The following is a 17793-nucleotide window of genomic DNA, read 5'->3' on the forward strand; positions in this document are numbered from 1 at the left end:
CTGTGTGCATGATAGGGATGCTTTTCCAATCATATAAGCATCTGGAAAAAGGTCCAGTTGAAAGGAAGGACTGGAGACAAAACGAGCATTTCAGAACTGTATTTGTGCAAAGTCAAGATTGTTTAAAATGTGGTGTTGGATATGAGGATGGATATTTCACCAGGGCTATAATATTTCCATGACTTTCATTCTTTTCACTGTGATCTTTCCCTGAAATACCTTAAAAATCACCATGAAATATAACCAGTCTCCTACTACTTTGCAAAGATCACAGCTGTGTTATAACAGGAATTGTTTTAGTGGAACTGACTAGATAGCATTCACATCCTGTACTTTAATCTTAAAAGCCAGCATTTAATAGTTCAACAATTATATTCAATTGTCAAGTTCTACAATCTCATTTAATCATCAAGAACTACTTCTGGGCCATGATCTCACTATCTGTTATGTGAAACAATGTTAGGGTCTAATTGATTCTTTTGTGAGACATCATGGGCATAAAAGCAAACTTGGCTCCCTTACAAAATAAGCATGGTGACATGGTATAAATCTTGTACCCTGAGAACCACTCACAGTTTTCTCAGGCTCTATAAATTTTGCTTAGGGTATGAAAAAGAAGTCTTTGAAATAAAGATGAAAAGAAAAAAAAAAGTCTGGATACGATTCATAAAAGGCGGGGGAGTGGGGGGGTTGGGGAGGAGAAAAGAGGCTCACGTAGGAAAAGAAAGGAGTAGGCCCTCAATGGTGCCTTCAGTCCTTTGCTTTAGCCATTATACCATAAAAAAGAATTCTTGATAGCAAGGGATAATCATTGTCATCTGCAGTGTTTCTCAGAGGTTGCTGTGTAAGGTGATGGTAAATTACCTTGACGTACTGTTGTATAATAAAATTTACAGAAAATTATATCTCAGCAGAAATGCAACATTGATTGTACCACTGATATTGGTAGATTATTTTTAAATTGTAAAGAAAATTATTTTCATCATTACTCAATTGTTTTGTTAGTTGAATAGCTGTTACATACAAAATGTACCCATTTAATGAGAAAGGCTACATGGAAGTCCAGTCATCAAACCATCTCACAGTCCGAAAAAATGTAAGACTGACGAAGTTCATGATTTATCTTTTACATAGAAGTGCACAAACCCTTCAGCAAATAGAACTTGCCCAAGAAAACTTGGGCTATAAACTATTGGATTTACTGAAGTTTAAATTAACTTTCAAGGAGTACATTTCTCTCTTGTTTCCTGGCTTCTGGACAACAACTGTAACCACAGTAAATTGCCAGTTACCAGCAGAGTAGAAGCGAGTATGCAGTGATAAAAGCAAGTAGTTTGGACTACATGGAAAATTCAGTGTTCTCCAATGCACAATAAAATAATTATTGCAACAAATTAATACTGCTCCTACTAAGGAGTTTTAGATGTAACTTTTAGATGTAAGTAGAATGTGTTTAGATGTACTAATAAGGTTTTAGATGTAGAAGAGTCTCCTACATGTTGACTTCTTTAATGGCACCCAGAATAATCTGCACAGTCAACACAGTGAACTTTGCATCATCTTTATAACACGTTAAATGTAATTATTTGGTAGGTTAAATTCAACATATTTATTATTTCCATGTAACATACTCACATTTCAGAGGGAGATGATAAAAAATAGCTACAAATATCAATTTGCACTTAGAAAGTGATGTCAGTGTTTTGTAGTCAATTCATAGCCAATGGCTTACTACAGCCCATGGAGGATTCTGGGAAGTTTATATAGCTTAGTCTAAGCCCAATTTAAAAGGAAACCTTTTTTTTTTTTCTCTCTCTTTTTTTTTTTTCTTTTCTTTTTTTTTTTTTTTTCTGTTCATATGCCAGGGAAACATGTAAGAGAAAGATGGCTTTGGGCTGTGTTCTGTCCATTGTTCTGAGATCCCACTTCACCACAGAAATCTTATTTAATTGTACTAGGATATCAATATGTAAATTTCCCAAATAGAAGAGCTAAATGTAAGACTCACAACAGGGAACAAAAGAAGGAGATTTGAATACAGTGCCTAAACTTGCTATACCTTGCTCTTTTAGGTCTACAGCCTGAGGATCAGAGATGTATTCTTTTTTGTTGTTGTTGCTGTTGAGGGGCAAGGAGAGAGTGTAAATTTTGCTTCCAGAGGAAGATGCAGAGGGAAAACAGCAGGGTGGCTTTACAGAGATCATCAGTAGACCTTTGTGTAAGGTCTCTCCTGCCTTTTTCAGATTTTCTGAATTCTGCCCTTTTCTTCATTTTAATGTAATTTCTAGTAGGCCCAAGGCCCTTGAAGATGCATTGCAGTCATACTGTAGTTTAGTATTTGCTTATATGATTTCCAGGTCAGGGCTATCAGTCTTGCAGAGGATTTTGGCAAAACTTCAGAAGGGTTTTCCCCTTGCCTACTTCTCAGAAATTGCTATGAAGTTCTCACTTTCTGTTTATGAAGCAACAGACTTGGTTTATGAAAAAGACTAAGAATTAACCTACAGTTGGTCAGAAGAAAAGAACTGTTCAAAATACCTTTCGTATGGTCTTGCAACATTATCAGATTCTTTCTTCAAAACAAGCCTACATATCTTTGGATTTAAGTTACAATAGCATGTTAACACTAACACTTCATAGCAATTTTCCTAAATTAACAATTTTAATATTATAATCCAACAAGTTGAGAAAAAAAAGAAAAAAAAGATAAGCGTATTAGTTGTAGTGTTAATTCTTACATACAAAATGCTATAAGAGGAAAAAAAATGAAGATAATGATTAGAAATGAGCAATTAGATACCAACACCCAGAGTTTAAGTACTCTCTGTGCAAACAATTGCAGCAGTGCCAGGGTAATATTCTGAATTTAACTTCCTAACACTTCTAAAATAATAATGAAAAACCAAAGAAACCCTAGAGTCAGTATCCTGACAGAAGTATATTTACTGTATCTGCGAATGAAACACAACAGGTATGGGACCAACAGGGTACCTGGATTTACATACCTGAATTAAAGCTAAACATAAGCTAAACACAAAGAAGCAAAGTGCCCAGAGCAATGAAAAGCATATAGAGGTATTATACAACAGCAAGTCTCCAGGTTTGAGTATCATTTAGTTTTGAAATTCTTTTACCTGCTAAGGAGCACCTTAAAAAGAAATAGTGGCTAAAGCAGTACCATTTTCTTGCTCTGAATAGGGCTATGGAGAATGACAAATTGAAATTGCATCTTTTAATTTCAAAGTTTCAAAAAACCAGAAACAGATTGGAAGTTTCTTGAAACAAGAAACTTGCTTGGAAGTAACTAAGAACATTTATAGGACCATTTTATTGAGTTCTACTGCTCATCTCTCAGAGCAAAAATGTTTTCAATAAGACAGTAAAAATAATAACCAGAAACTTAAAGCTCTTTTTTCTCAGGTACACTGTCTCAGCTTGTCATAGTCACACATGTATTGCAGTGTTTCCTTTGAGAAACTTGAGGATAAAGATCAGTCACACTGAAACTGGCTAAAGAAAGAGTACTACATCCAAGTTGAAAATATAAAGACTAAAGAACTAAAGGAGTAAGGAATTATACTTTTCATTTTAAATACCCCTGACCTTTCTAGACTCTCTGTCACTCTAACTCTGCTGAAATTTTATTTCACAGTTCCTCCTAGCCCTCATTCTGTCAGATCATACTCCACACTCTCTGAGGCTTTATACATTTCCTGTCCCATTTTGTATTTGCTACCTTCTCAAGGGCATCCAACATGTCTAATATCTGACCAGTATACGTTACAGATGGACAATTTTTCTGTGTTGAAACCATCTTTAAAATGCTTTTTCAATGAGATGTTACTAGTATTAAGCCATAAGATATTGTTAATCTGTCTTCTTGAGATTAATATATAGTGACACTGTTTAATGCAACGGCATCTCAGCAAATTCACTTCATTACTGGAAATCCTATTGCACCGCACGGTTCTGTCTGGGCTCACAAGGGGCAATGCTGGGGGTCAGAGTATATTCAGTTGTACAGAGATCTCAGCGAACACCACTGTTCTCACTCTGAGCTAGCACAGGCACTGAAGGTTACTGAAGGTTAAACATGGAGGTTGAATACCCAAAGCATAATGAAACTGAACCTACATATGAAACCTGGTCCCACTGGAATATATCGCAACTATTCCATTCACTGCAGTGAGGGGACTTCACACTATGACAACTTCTATTTCTAAAGCACACGGAGCATATCAGTGATATGGTATAACATGACTCAGCATGTCTGGAGATCCAGAGCAAGCGTTACAAGATAAAAAAATGAAAATGTTTACATTGACTTCAGAAAGCACAATGTAAAATTAGTTTTGAAGGTGCTATCTTCTCTTTCCCTCAAACACATGCACAAAAATATCTTTCACGAAAAAACAAGTTGGCAGATGCATTTTCTGAAGTATACACCCATACTTACCTGCATTTCTTGGCAAAAAGAAGCAGTTGGTCCAAAAAGAATCTGGCACTGTTCATCTGCAGTGTATGTCATTCCTGGGAGCTTGGAGGGAATAATCACAGAATTGAGGCTCTGAGGATTCGTCTGTAGCAGACAGTTACTGGCCTTTGACCTGGCAACATGCAGAGATTGATATGCTAAGCAATCAGTCCTAAAGAGTCTGACTGTCACGCTGACTTACATGTGCATTAGACATTAGAAGAATGTAGACTCAAGATTTTTTATTTTATTCATCAGCATTAGGATGCCATTCAGACAAATGACTCCATGCAAATTAACGTCTGCTTTCTTGATAGAAGTTAATGGTATGTTCTGATGTTGCACATTTGCAGAAGGACAATATAAATAATCAGCAGTACTAGGAATTTCAGGAAAACTCTGGACAACATTTTATTGTCAATATTACATAACTGATTATGGTTTGGATAAAGATTAAAACAACTATATATAAGTAGAGTATTGCTAACGACCTGACAAACATGTAGCTTGTTTTTCACACCCAGTAGGATTTAAAATAAACATTTTCAGATATTCTCTATACACATTTAAAAATACATATGTTTCTGAGCTGGTAGCCAAAAATCTAACTTCTCTCTCGACAACTGAAGGTTTGAAAATGCTTAAGTTTATTTAATGCACCATGTTATGAAGATTTTATTTCTGCCTAGATTCAGTATAAATGTGTCAGACTGCAAATCTAACTTCTATTAACTATGTCAGTATTAAAAGGAGATTTGGGGACTGCTTTACTGTCGTAAGTAAATTCTCAACAGATATATTTATGAATTCAAAATCCTATTTGGAGATAAAGCGTGAAAAATAATGTTTTCATTTGGTTTCTAGGCATACTATTTCATATAAGATATCTCATAGTAAATTAAAAGAATTAATGTAACATAATTAAACTGAATAGTTAAATATTGAATGGCACAGCATAGATCACAGAATTCATATAATGTATAGAGGTCATTTTCTGTCTGGCATTCTACAATACATACTATATTAATGTATTTTAAAATATAAACATATTTACTATATAATTATATATGTTAATACAAGAACATATAAAAGTATGAATAATTGGTGAAAAAAGCTAAATATTAATTTGCCAAATAATATCTAGTTCATGATGAAAATTATTTTGATGGGCTATATAAACAGGACTTCCCTTTTAATCTCCCACAAAAGGGGTAAAAAGCATTGAAAACTTATTTCAGGATACTTACTGCAACTATTTGTAAAAGACACATAATAAGAGTTGTTTTTCTTGAATGATATACCTGAGAAATCTTTCCAGATCTTCCCTGCTGCACCGGGACCATGAAACATCACCAAGATTCTGTCCTTTAATCCACTCTCCAGACATGATATGGAGACCATCTGCACAGGATGGGTGGTCATTGTCGTGGTTTATTCCCATGCTGAATTTTCAAGTTATTAGAAGTAAAACAAAGCACAACAAAATAACAAGTTGGTTTCAAAATGTTTATAAGTTAAATTCTTGCAAGATGCTAAAATATCACAGGGCTTATGTATATCACATGTATGATTTTTTTTTTTCTCCATGATACCTTTCATAGAAGTACACATAACCATGTCTGAAGGACAAGACTACCATCTGAAAGATAAAAGTGAAGCTTCATTCATTTGATGAGAAATACTAAATTCTAATCAGGTGTTCATTGTATATTTTGGACAACTTTTTGAATATTCAGAACTGCACAACTATTGCACAATTGGACTTTTCTTGCTAATGGGCAACAAAAGCATTGGAAACTTACTTTTTAAGATCGGGGAATCATTCTACATTTTGGCAGTGATTCTGTCTTAATTCCACATGGAACTGGTTGACTGAAATTTTATAGAATAGTAAAATGCTTACTAGTTCAATTTATCACAACTAAAGAAAAATTGCCTGATTGTGTTTATCAATGTCTACTGTTAGAAATAACATTGATGAAACAATTTATGTTGTATTTTATTTTATTTTATTTTATTTTATTTTAAAGACCCAGCATCCATATGCACCCAGGTGAGTTCTCAAGATAGGGCACCGCAAGGCAATGAAAAATTCTAGTACAAATCTACTTCAAACTGCTGCTTTAACTAAAGTGAAGACTCATTATCATCTTCACTGTTAACACATAAAGAGAGGAAAAATATTTAATTTAAAAAAAAAACAACAACACCTTTTTAAAGTGCTCAGAAGGAGCTAACTGCAAGCATGCTCCACTAGCATTAGGAGAAACAAATAAAATGCTCTCAGCTGTTTCTAAAAATAAGCATGTGACTACTCTCCAGAACAGTAAATTCAAAGTGGTGCTCAAATTTTGCATCCCATCTGCCCTGCAGAAAAGCAAAACCTTCTACTGAATAAAACTCTAAACCTTGTATTGATGACCTCATTCAAAGAACAGTCAGATGGCTTGGAGACTGCAAAGTTGGGAGAAGTTTGCTATTTCTGTAGAAAAACCGGAGTGAATCATGCTTTTTCATATTTTACCACAATGTAGTGGCCAAAGCGCAAATAAGGCCTGCCACCCATCACTGAACACACAAGCTCATTTTTTTCCTTCACTCTATACCCAAATCCAATAATGACTAGATCAAAACTTTACATCAAGTTTTGCAAGCTGCATAATATTGTGTTTAAAACAAAATGAATTTAAATCCCTTGTAGGGGCTTTTTGTGTCAAGACTTTTTATTTATTTATATTTTTTATCAAAGTACATGCTACACTTTCGAGCACAGGAACACCTGCTTCTGCTTTAATGGGATAGTTTTCTGAGTTGCAAAGAGTTTAACCACAGTAAGCTAAACTCTTTTACTCACAGTTTCTCTTTTCCTAAATTTTTTGGAGGGAGAAAACATCTACATAAAAACACATTTACATTTTCCATACATTCTTCCTACACGTGACTATATCTTTTTATATATGATGCCTTATATACCAAACTTGAGATGTCCACAACTACAGACGTCTTAGTCTAACAACAGTCCCTGGAAAAGTTACAGAGAAGATTGTGCTGGGTGCTACTGAGAGGCATTGAAAGAACAAGATTTTAATAAGGCCTTTGATACAGTCTCTCACAGCATCCTTCTGGACAAGTTATCCAAATGTGAGATGTAAAGGACTGTGCTATGCTGGCTGATGAACTGGCTGAAGGGCAGCACTCAAAGAGTAGTAGTGAATGGGACTACATCTGGCTGGTGACCAGTCACTAGCAGTAGTATCTCCCAGGGCTCAATTCTAGGGCCAGTTCTGTTCAACATTGTTATCAGAGATCTGGATGCAGGAGTTGAAGGCATCCCTAGCAAGTTTGCTGACGATACTGATGTGGCTCTCTGGAGGGACAAGAGGCTTGCAGAGGGATCTAGGTAGATGGGAGCATTGGGCAAACATCAACAGCATGGACTTCCACAAAGGCAAAGGTTCTGCCAGGTTCTGCACCTGGGGCAGAGTGAGTAATGCCAGACACAGGCACAGACTGGAAGAGGAGTGGCTGGAGGGAGAGCAGCTCAGCAGAAAAGGATCTGGGGGTGCTGGTGACAGCAGGCTCAGCACGAGCCAGCAGTGTGCCCTGCCAGCCAAGCATTTGGCAGCAAACTGCATTTTGGGGTGCATTAACCACAGCATAGCCAGCCAGTCTGAAGAGATGATTCGATTGCTCTATTTAGCACTGGCGCAGTTCTGGGCTCCACAACGTGGAAAGGATGTTGAGATACTTGAAAGCATCCAGGGGAGAGCAACAAAGCTGGTAAAAGGGCTGGAAGGCAGGTCCTGTGAGGAGAGGCTTGTCTTGGGTTGTCCAGCCTGGAGAAGAGGAGGCCAAGAGGCAGCCTCATGGTTCTCAGCAACTCCTCGAGGACGACAAGTGCAGAGGGAGGTGCCGCTCTCTGCTCCCTAGGAACTGATGACAGGACACATGGGAATGGCACGAAGCTGTGCCACAGGAGGTTTCAAATGGACAGTAAGAAAAATGTAATTTCTGTGAGGATAGAAAGTCACTGGAACAGGCTTTCTAGAGAAGGTGGAAGCTTTGGAAACTTACTAGGTGATTTATGCGTCATGCCTGTCAGTGTTCAAGAGGCACTGGGATAATTCACTTAATAATATACTTTAACTTTGGTTAGCTCTGAAGTACTGAGGCAATGATTTTTTTTTATATCCCTTTTAGCTGAACCCTTCCCTTCCCTTCCCTTCCCTTCCCTTCCCTTCCCTTCCCTTCCCTTCCCTCTTCTCTGTTCCCTTCTGTCCTGTCCTGTCCTGTCCCTCCAGAGTTTTATGTTAGAATAATAGAAACATGAAATCATTTAAATATGAAAAGATCATTAATATAAAATCCAACATTTAACCAGGCACTGACAAGTCCACCATTGTCATTAAGCTCTACATCTACACATTTTTTGAAGACCTCTAGGGATGGTGACTTAACTACTTCCCTGGGCAGCCTGTTCCAATACTTCACAACCTTTTCAGTGAATAATTTTTTCCTAATGTGCAACCTAAACCTCTACTTTCACAACTTAAGGTCATTTCCCTTTGTCCTATCACTTGTTGCTTGGGAGAAGAGCCCACTCCCTGCCTCAATATAGCCTACTTTAAGGTAATTGTAAACCACAATAAGGAGCTTTGAGCCTCCTTTTCTCCAGGCTAAACAACCTCAGCCGCTCCTCATAAGACTTATTCTCTAGATCCTTAGACCCTTCACCAACTTCATTGCCCTTCTTTAGACAGGCTCCAGCACCCTGATGTTCTTCTTGTAGTGAGGGGCCAAGAATATCCATGCTAACTAGAATATCCATAAGAACTATGAAAAAAAACATTTAGAAACTCTAACAACACTTTGTTTTGCTGACTGCAGAAGAAATATATGTGGCTTACAGTTTTTCTATTTATATACTTTCCTATTTTGAAAGGACATTTATCAGTATCATATATGCACTGTGATTTACAATAAATTATTCACAACATACAAGTTCTCAAAACTTTGTTGAAGTCATTAATCACAGAACAGACGTCTCCCATTTTTCAGTGTGGGAATTATCATATTTACATGTTAATTGAAAAATTAAAAAAAAATTAAAAATCGATTAAAATTTATTTCTGATAACAATTATTTTTCATCTGGTCTGAAAAGCAGTTCTTAGATTCAGACTTTATTAGAGTGTAAAATCATTAAGAGAAATCCACACTGAACTGAATCAAGATCTTAATTGTTTCAAAAAACAGTTACACCAGCCACCATTACATAAATGTACCAGTGCAACCCTGTTTTTTAATGTACCATCACAGAATCATTCTGTGCATTCTATCAGTACAAGATTTCTGAAAAAAAAAAAAAAAGTGTCTTTTAAGGTGAAAAGTGGTAAAATCTTTTCAATTTATAGCAATTGTGTATATGTGTAACATGAACACTATTAAAAAAGCTAACTCCAATCCTCTCCCAATATTTTAGTTCCCATACTTGTAAAGCTTCTATTTGACTTTAAATTTCAAGTACACTCCAAAAATGTCTGCACGAATACATCAATACTCATTCATCAATACATTCCCATTTACAAATTAAACACACTTAGCAAAATGTTCAGCAAGTGGTGAAAACCACTTGTCCAAAGCCTGTGTCCATCAGAGAACACTGACTTCAAACGGGATGTATAGGTCATTATGTTAATATCAACTAATGAGATCATTAGAGAGTATGCAAGAAGTTTGCTAAAAGACCAACAGAACCTGCTATGGAAAATTCTCAGAAATCAGTAATACGTACTGTTGATTTCCTCTACAGCATGGTAATAACTGCATGTTTTTATCTGACCTAGGATCAATTACATGATTGTATAAAGGCAGATAAACAGTAGACTTGACTTCCTGTTTCACCACATATATATGCATTTATTTATGCAAAAAACAAGCTGAACAGTCAGTGCCACTTTTCTATCCAGCAAGAAAGTAACATAAGCATATATATATGTTTCTCATTTGAAAATCAAGGATATAAAAATATTCTAATGCTTACACTGATAATCATGGTATTTTCCTTAATGTACTGTCCATGTGAAAGAGACAACTGCATACTTTCACTAAAAGAAAGGCAACACAGAAACTGCCTGTGTAAGGTGCTGTTCTGTCTTTTCCTATAGAATTTAATATGCTAGCATTGGGCATATTGCCCTCTCTGTGCATAGGCTCCTGTCTCCAACAGCTGTGATCATTCAACCTCATGCCAGAGTAAAGCAACAACATGTGTATGTGGGAGAAAGACAAGTGAGTTTATGGTAAGAGGATAACTTCATAACATTCTGAAAAAAACATAATTAACAAAGAAGTCAGTGCTGTACTTTAACAAGTAGTACATCATATCTACATGGAAACAAATCAATTAGTTTTAAGAACAGAAGCATTATTTTTACACCGATACATAAGACCATTCAGTTCATTCTGGACAGAGAATATATGCATGTCACATAATATGAAAGTAGGGAGCATCTTATCGAAAGCATTCCCTAACTGCAATAAGTTCAATATTAGCAATATTTGAACTCACACTATGCAACTAGACTACATTAAAAAAAAAAAGTTTAAAAGTATTTTGACAAAGAGCAAAGAGCCTTGGCCAAATAAACTCCACTAACATTATACATGGTTGTCAAGTCAACTGAAAAAATATTTTTATCTTATAAAACCTCTCTTACTTGTTTAAAAAACATTGCCAGATTTTTTTATTTTTTATTTTTATTACTTGTGTGTGTGTGTGTGTTTGTAATATCATGCAGAAAGCTGGAACAGTCTATGCTAAATTTTGAAGATGATCCCTGATGATGTTTAATGCGCACCATGAACAGTCCAAAGAAAAGATCTAATTTCTCTGTGCTTAGAAGTCAGAATTAAAACACGGGCCACTGAAAGTAGGAGACAAATGTTGGCTCCATTTTTCAGTGAAAAATTAATTTTTTTACACTTCACTACCCCTGCAATGTGTACAACTGGATTCGAGATAGATAGACAGCATCTCTCTTACCATCAAGGGAAGTTTATATTCTTGCAGGCACAAAATGCATTCCAGTGTCAACCCACATACTGAAATAGTACCAAGCACCACACTTCAATTTGATTTGATTATAGCTGACCATTAAGAAATACAAGCTCTGTTATATCTCAAGAAATGGGCCTCATTCATTATTTGGTATTTAAATAAGTTAAATAAGGCTATTGCACACACCTTCTGGAAAGAATTAAGTCTGCATTATAAAGTGCTGTTTTGTATTTCTTACTATAAGTCTCAAAAATTGTCCAACATGTGCTACATTCATGTCATCAAATTTGCTCTGCAAGCCCACATACTTCCAGATGAAAAGCTTTTAATTTTTTATTATTATTTTATTTGTGCTTTATAAATAGTAGATGATGACCTAGTTATCACCACCACATTCCACCTAAATGCATGGTCGTTCAGCTGAACAATAATGATGCTATTAAACTAGAAACAGGTAATGAAGGCACAAAGGCAAAACGGTATTAAATAGTATAATTTACGAGAAAATAGTTGGGAGAGTTCAGATAGCTGCAGAGAATTACTTTAGGTCTATCTCTTAATAAAACTGAATTTAAAAGATCATAGAGAATAGTAGCTCTTGTTCAGAGTTTTATAGAGTTGCTACCATAAAACAGATTAGAGAAGAGAAAGATTAGAAAAAACACAAGACCTTAAAGGAAAATCCAGCTACCCAAGGAACCAGGGGTACCTTGCTGAATATTCAGTACCGTAAATAGATTTTCAAATCCTAAAAGTTAATAGTTCAGCCCAAGAGAAACAAGCAGCAGAGGGATGGTGAGGATAAACTGCAGATCTAGGATAATAGCATTAGTTTAAACCTATGGCAGAATTAAAAGTATTGAAAAAAAAATAATAATTCCCTTTATGAAGGCAATAGTAAGACTCTGAATGCTGCTATTAGTTTGTACTTCTGATCTGGGTGGAATCAGTTTGACAACTGACTTTTTTCCTAATTAATATGTTATAAATGTTATATATTTTTACAAATTTTTAAATTTACTCAAGCAATTTTTCAAAAATATTTATCCTGTAGAATTTTTCCATTCTGGAAAATAAAGTACAAGCATATAATGGATTGTATCCTTCTGAAAATAGGAATAACTTTTAATTATAAAGCATTACTAATTACAAAGTGTTATTCTCTGTATTATTTCCACTCTTCTCTTTTTTGCTGTTGTGTGCAGGATTATCTTAGAATGATAAAAACCAGTTTTTTACTATGTTTAAGATTTGAAAACTACAAGGTTTAAAAACTTACATGACATTTACTAGTTCAATGATTACTTCTAACAATTTGTGTAATCTGAAATTTTGCGTATCGCATTATCAAAAGGACATATTTTATAAATGAAAATAACACCACTTACGCTACCACAGACATATTACATGGAAGCTGCACTGCTTTATTAGTACTTGTGTTGCACCTTTAAGATAAAAATCTAAAGTGTTATGACATTATTATCTTCATAGTGAAAATGATGTTGTACAGACAGGTTTCTATAAGTTATTTTCTATATAGCTATGTTCTGTAAAGTTATTTTAAACAATTAATGCAAAAAGTAGGTATTGCATGTTAGTTGTCTTGTGTTTTTTAATTCCATTTTGATTTTTTCAATTCCAGTTAATGAAAAATAATTCTCGGATTAATATTTTATAAGTGTTTTTAAACATATGAGTGTTTCACAGATCACTGCATAAACAGGATAAGACTCATGAGTTATTGACGCTGAAGTGAATTGAAAGGCCAGCTACAGAAAAACTAAGATGGTAAAAGGTAAAAGACAATTTCTTTAAAAAAAAACAACTTTGTCTTTAACGGAAGAATCTGAAGGAAGAGGAAACTTCAGTCCTCTTATTAACAATCAGATGTTTAAAATAAATAAAAATAATACAAAATAATAATAAAAAAAAGAAATATGTTTACCCAATGAATATTTCTCTTTTGTCAATCATTGCTAGGACCTAAGACACCCATAACTTAGATTACATTTTCAATCTTGAAACCATTGGGTAAAAAATACAACTTGTATATTAATATACTTCTGTTAACATATACTGTATGTTGATTTCCACCTGAGTTTTCATCTTTTGCTAAAGAGCTGCCTTCCTCTCTATCACTAGCATTTCTAGCATCAAGCTTCAAGAGACTGGATCTAGACACAGGATGGTGTCCTTCTCCTTTGGCTTAAGTATATAAATAATGTAAAGCTTCGATGTGACAGTTGTATTTAGCATACATACACCCCCCACTAGATTTTTTTTTAACAGAAAGTATACAATACAAAAGAATTATTCACCTCTGGCAAATACGATACCCCTGCCATATACTGCAATCTGCACTACTTCAACATAAACAGTTATGTCTACAGTTTGTATCTTTAAGCCTATGCTAAGAAAAACATTGACATATAATGTCTTCAAGAAAATTTGTAATTAGAAAAAAAAGAAAATCCTTTGAGCTATTGTGTATTCAGTGAATAGCTAAAAAGATACTAAGCCTCTTTATTAACAAAAACATTGACACGCTATTACAATACTTTGAACATTTTCACAGTTATTTTAAATGTATCAGAATATCAGTTCTAGTTATGCATTCTGTAGGCTGTTGTTCATCTCCTAACAGTTCACTTTAGAAATGTAATTAAAAGGAATGTTAACTACAAATCCACCTTGGAATTCTACAGTCTGGCAGAAATAGAAGACTTGCTATCTTGCTAGAGAAAGACTTGACTAATCTTCTAAATTTCAAGTGTAAAATTATGCAAACTTACTAAAAATGTTGATGCAGTACTACTTCACTGTCTCATTTCTTCACTGCTTCATTTCTTTCTGAGGTCTTTCTTTCTTCAGCTGTCTAGCTGGGCACTGTTGTGATGTGTGATAAAATTTCTTTCTTCAGCCCCCATCCTTAGAACTGGACTAAGCAAAACTTTTTTCTTTTTTCTTTCTTTTAATGATTTTGAAAAAAACATATGCATTTTCAAAGTAAGAGTTAAGTGAAAATGCAAAGTGTGTAATAAGCTGCATCCTCTTCTGTCATCTCTATTTCTGTGTTGGAAAATGTCCAGACTATGAGGAAGTTTTGTATGCTATACCCATCTGCCCAGTAAGATCATAGGCTGATTTAAATAATGTCTGTGAATCACAGTTACTTACTTTAATAGGTATGCAGAAAGATCAGAGGCTACTGCTTTTGAAATAACTTACTGACTAAACAATGCAAACTGAATGTCAGAATACAACGTGATCTCAACAACATTGTGATTGTTTTTGTGGGAAAACGTTATTTTTTGCCATTGCTTACTATTTACTATTATTGGAGATTACCAACCATCCTTCCCATAGGGATAAATGTCAAATACTTTGAACTTCACTATTAGTTAAAAAGGAAAAAAAAAAAGACTAAAGTCAGTGCACGATGGGGTTTTTATTGCAATACTTTCAAACAGTATGGATTCTCTTCTTAATATGATAGGAAAAAAAAGGGCAGTATTTGAGATGAAAATATGGGGTGATTCCCACAAAAATTGTGTGTGAAATCAAAAATATGTAATGCTGAAATGCAAAGTAAAAATCCTCTATTAACTTTTATTAAAAGAAAAAAAAAAAAAAGAAAAGGGAAAGAATCTTTCTTGACAAGAGACAAGAGAAAATGCAACAAAATTAGTTTCTTGATTAAACAAGTACTATGCTTTATAGGAAATAAAAAATCCTTCAATGTGAACATTTTTGAACAAACACTGCAGGAAATGCTACCACAGACGTTAAAATAATGCCAAAAATGGTATAAAAACATGTATGTGTTATATGCATCTAACCACCAGCTGCAGAGAAGTATATTGATTTGACTGTAAATTCATCAATGACATAAATATGTTTAGAAGAAAGCTAATTTCTTTTAGTTTGTTGTGCATGTATTTTAGAAATTGTAAAGCCCAACTTTGCAAACTGCAGCACCTGTATTTTTCAATATGTATTTCTCCAAGTTATATTCTCCTGTTTACTCTTCATAAGACAGTTAACAGTAATATTATTTTGAACAACAACAAAAAAAATCAGTAATGATGAAAATCAGTCAAAATAGTTAAAGCTCAACATCTCAAAGTCAGGCTGCTTCTATATCAGACTGCCTAAAGCAATGGATATTTATACATCTAAAGACAGAGTAATATCTGTATCTACCTATCTACACTTGGGCTGAAAAACCTACCTTTGGACACTGTTGGCCAAAAAAAAAAAGAAAAAAAAAATAATGCAGTTGGGAGGCTACAATATCAGGCAGGCACTTCCCCACCACCTTCCATCCAGTCCCTGTAGACCATGGGACCAGGACTTTATGAGAGAGAGAAGGAAGAAAGTAGATTATTTTGGGACAGGTTACCAGACATGATCCCAAGAGATACAAAAGTTCTCCAGCAGCATCTTTCTTACTTAGATGTCATTATCATAGGAAGGAAAAACATTGACCCCAAAGTAACCTGAGTCGGGATGCTTGGAAGTAAATGCCCTGATAAAGAACAACCCCAAAGTGATAGTGTGGACATTATCAAATAAAGGATTAGATTAATTATTAGCAAATACAGTACCTATCTTAACACACCAGTTCAATATACCCTTGGTTAAATAACCTACATTTTGCAAACACCCTTTAAGTCAATAATTTATAAATAAATCAGAGATGGCTAAATATATTATATGAAGTAGAGTTATTCTTAAAGGATGTTAGCATTTAAAAGATAGGTATATTTTGAGATATTAATAGACTTCCAAAAAAATCATTCACTTAATGTGTATAATGAAGCAATTTTCTCACATTTGAACGTTCCACTGCTTGGAACAATAGGGCCCCAAATTTTAATTAGACTGTCTCCTTCCTGCTACTATACAAATTATACAAACAATAAGAAAAAACATCCAAAATTTTAAGATATTTGAATTTAGGCATATGTCTTTCTGCATAGGAATTACAAACAAACAAACAAAAACAAAAAGGTAATACAATGGCCATAGTTTCATATCAATGACAGGGAAATAGGAACCCATAAAACAGAAAAAATAAGTACACAAACTAACACTAAAGTGGTATTTTAAAGCAAAAATAAAGAAAAAACGTTTATAGGAGCCAAGAAATTAAGTTCTCGGCCTCCTAGATTCAGAAATCCTACTCACTTTTAACTTACTAATTAATACTAAGTAATTTATAATTCACTGTTAGCAAATAAATAAGTAAATGAAACACAAAAGCAGAGTATTAAAAGTTTTAATATTTCAGAAGAGAAGGTTTGGAGCTGGAAAAAAAAATAGTACCATTTAAGCCATTAATAAAATAAAATATAGCCATATTGATCTCAATAGTTTCATAGTTTTACTTTCACTTGAATCAAAAGCATGAGTAAGGGATTGCAGGACAAATGTGCAAAATGCACTCCACTAATTAAGTCAAATGCAAAGAAACTGCAATCGTACTGAAACAGTGTTGCAATTGAGAAACCTCAAAAGACTACCACCTATACCATAAGCTCCATTACTTTCACTAGTTTTCTTTCAAAAATATTCCTCAGTTTACCACATCTGCACTTATTTCTGCAGGGTTTTTATCTTCAACAATTGCTTATGTCATCATTTCATACTATGGTGCAGTATTTATGATTCATTTATGATTCATTTCCTAATGAACTAAAACATGTTCTGAGCATTAAAAGAAATTAATTTGGCTGCCTTCTCTGAACACAAAAAACATACAGGGAGGTTTTTCCTTCCTTTGTGGTTAAATAGCATTAAAGTGTAACTTTTTAACTTTCTAATTCATTCCAAAAGATACTTATCCTATATTCTGGAATGTAAAAGAAATGTAAGTAAAAAAGTACCCAAATAAGAATATTATCTGCTGTGTATCTAAAAGAAAACTATTTCATGTAAGAAGAGAAAGGTGCTATTGAAGCTGGCAATTTCAAATCATGGATTGCTCCTTTAAATTCTATTTTCAGCATGGAAAATTGTATGTTGATAAGATAGGTAACACAACTACAATCCTAATAATAATTTTGTTTAGAAAGATGAACACCAACTGCTTGGTATATTTCAAGTAAGAAATGTAAAGTTTTAATTATCTAACACATTCTTTGGCAGACTGTCTAAAACTTGCCTGCACCTCCTTTTGGTCTAGTGTGATAATACAACAGCAAGAGTGTTCTTGTAGCCAAAAGAGTTAGAAATAAGGTACTCAGTATCGCTATTCT

The 17793-nt window shown here is 34.3% G+C and overlaps 1 protein-coding gene across 8 annotated transcripts in view; it reads right to left on the reverse strand.

The window, feature by feature from the left end:
* The window catches only part of ADAMTS19 (ADAM metallopeptidase with thrombospondin type 1 motif 19), a 164181-nt gene that overhangs the window by 58088 nt on the left and 88300 nt on the right, over window positions 1–17793 (reverse strand). For all 8 annotated transcript variants that reach the window (XM_080575091.1, XM_080575096.1, XM_080575095.1 and 5 more), the window contains 2 exons: window positions 5776–5916; window positions 4457–4607 (listed from right to left, as the gene is read on the reverse strand). In XM_080575091.1, coding sequence (XP_080431217.1) covers window positions 4457–4607; window positions 5776–5916 — 292 coding nt within the window. The remainder of the gene's footprint in view (window positions 1–4456; window positions 4608–5775; window positions 5917–17793) is intronic.

The sequence above is a fragment of the Anser brachyrhynchus genome (assembly GCF_964034855.1).
Source record: "Anser brachyrhynchus genome assembly, chromosome: Z".
NCBI lineage: Eukaryota > Metazoa > Chordata > Aves > Anseriformes > Anatidae > Anser > Anser brachyrhynchus.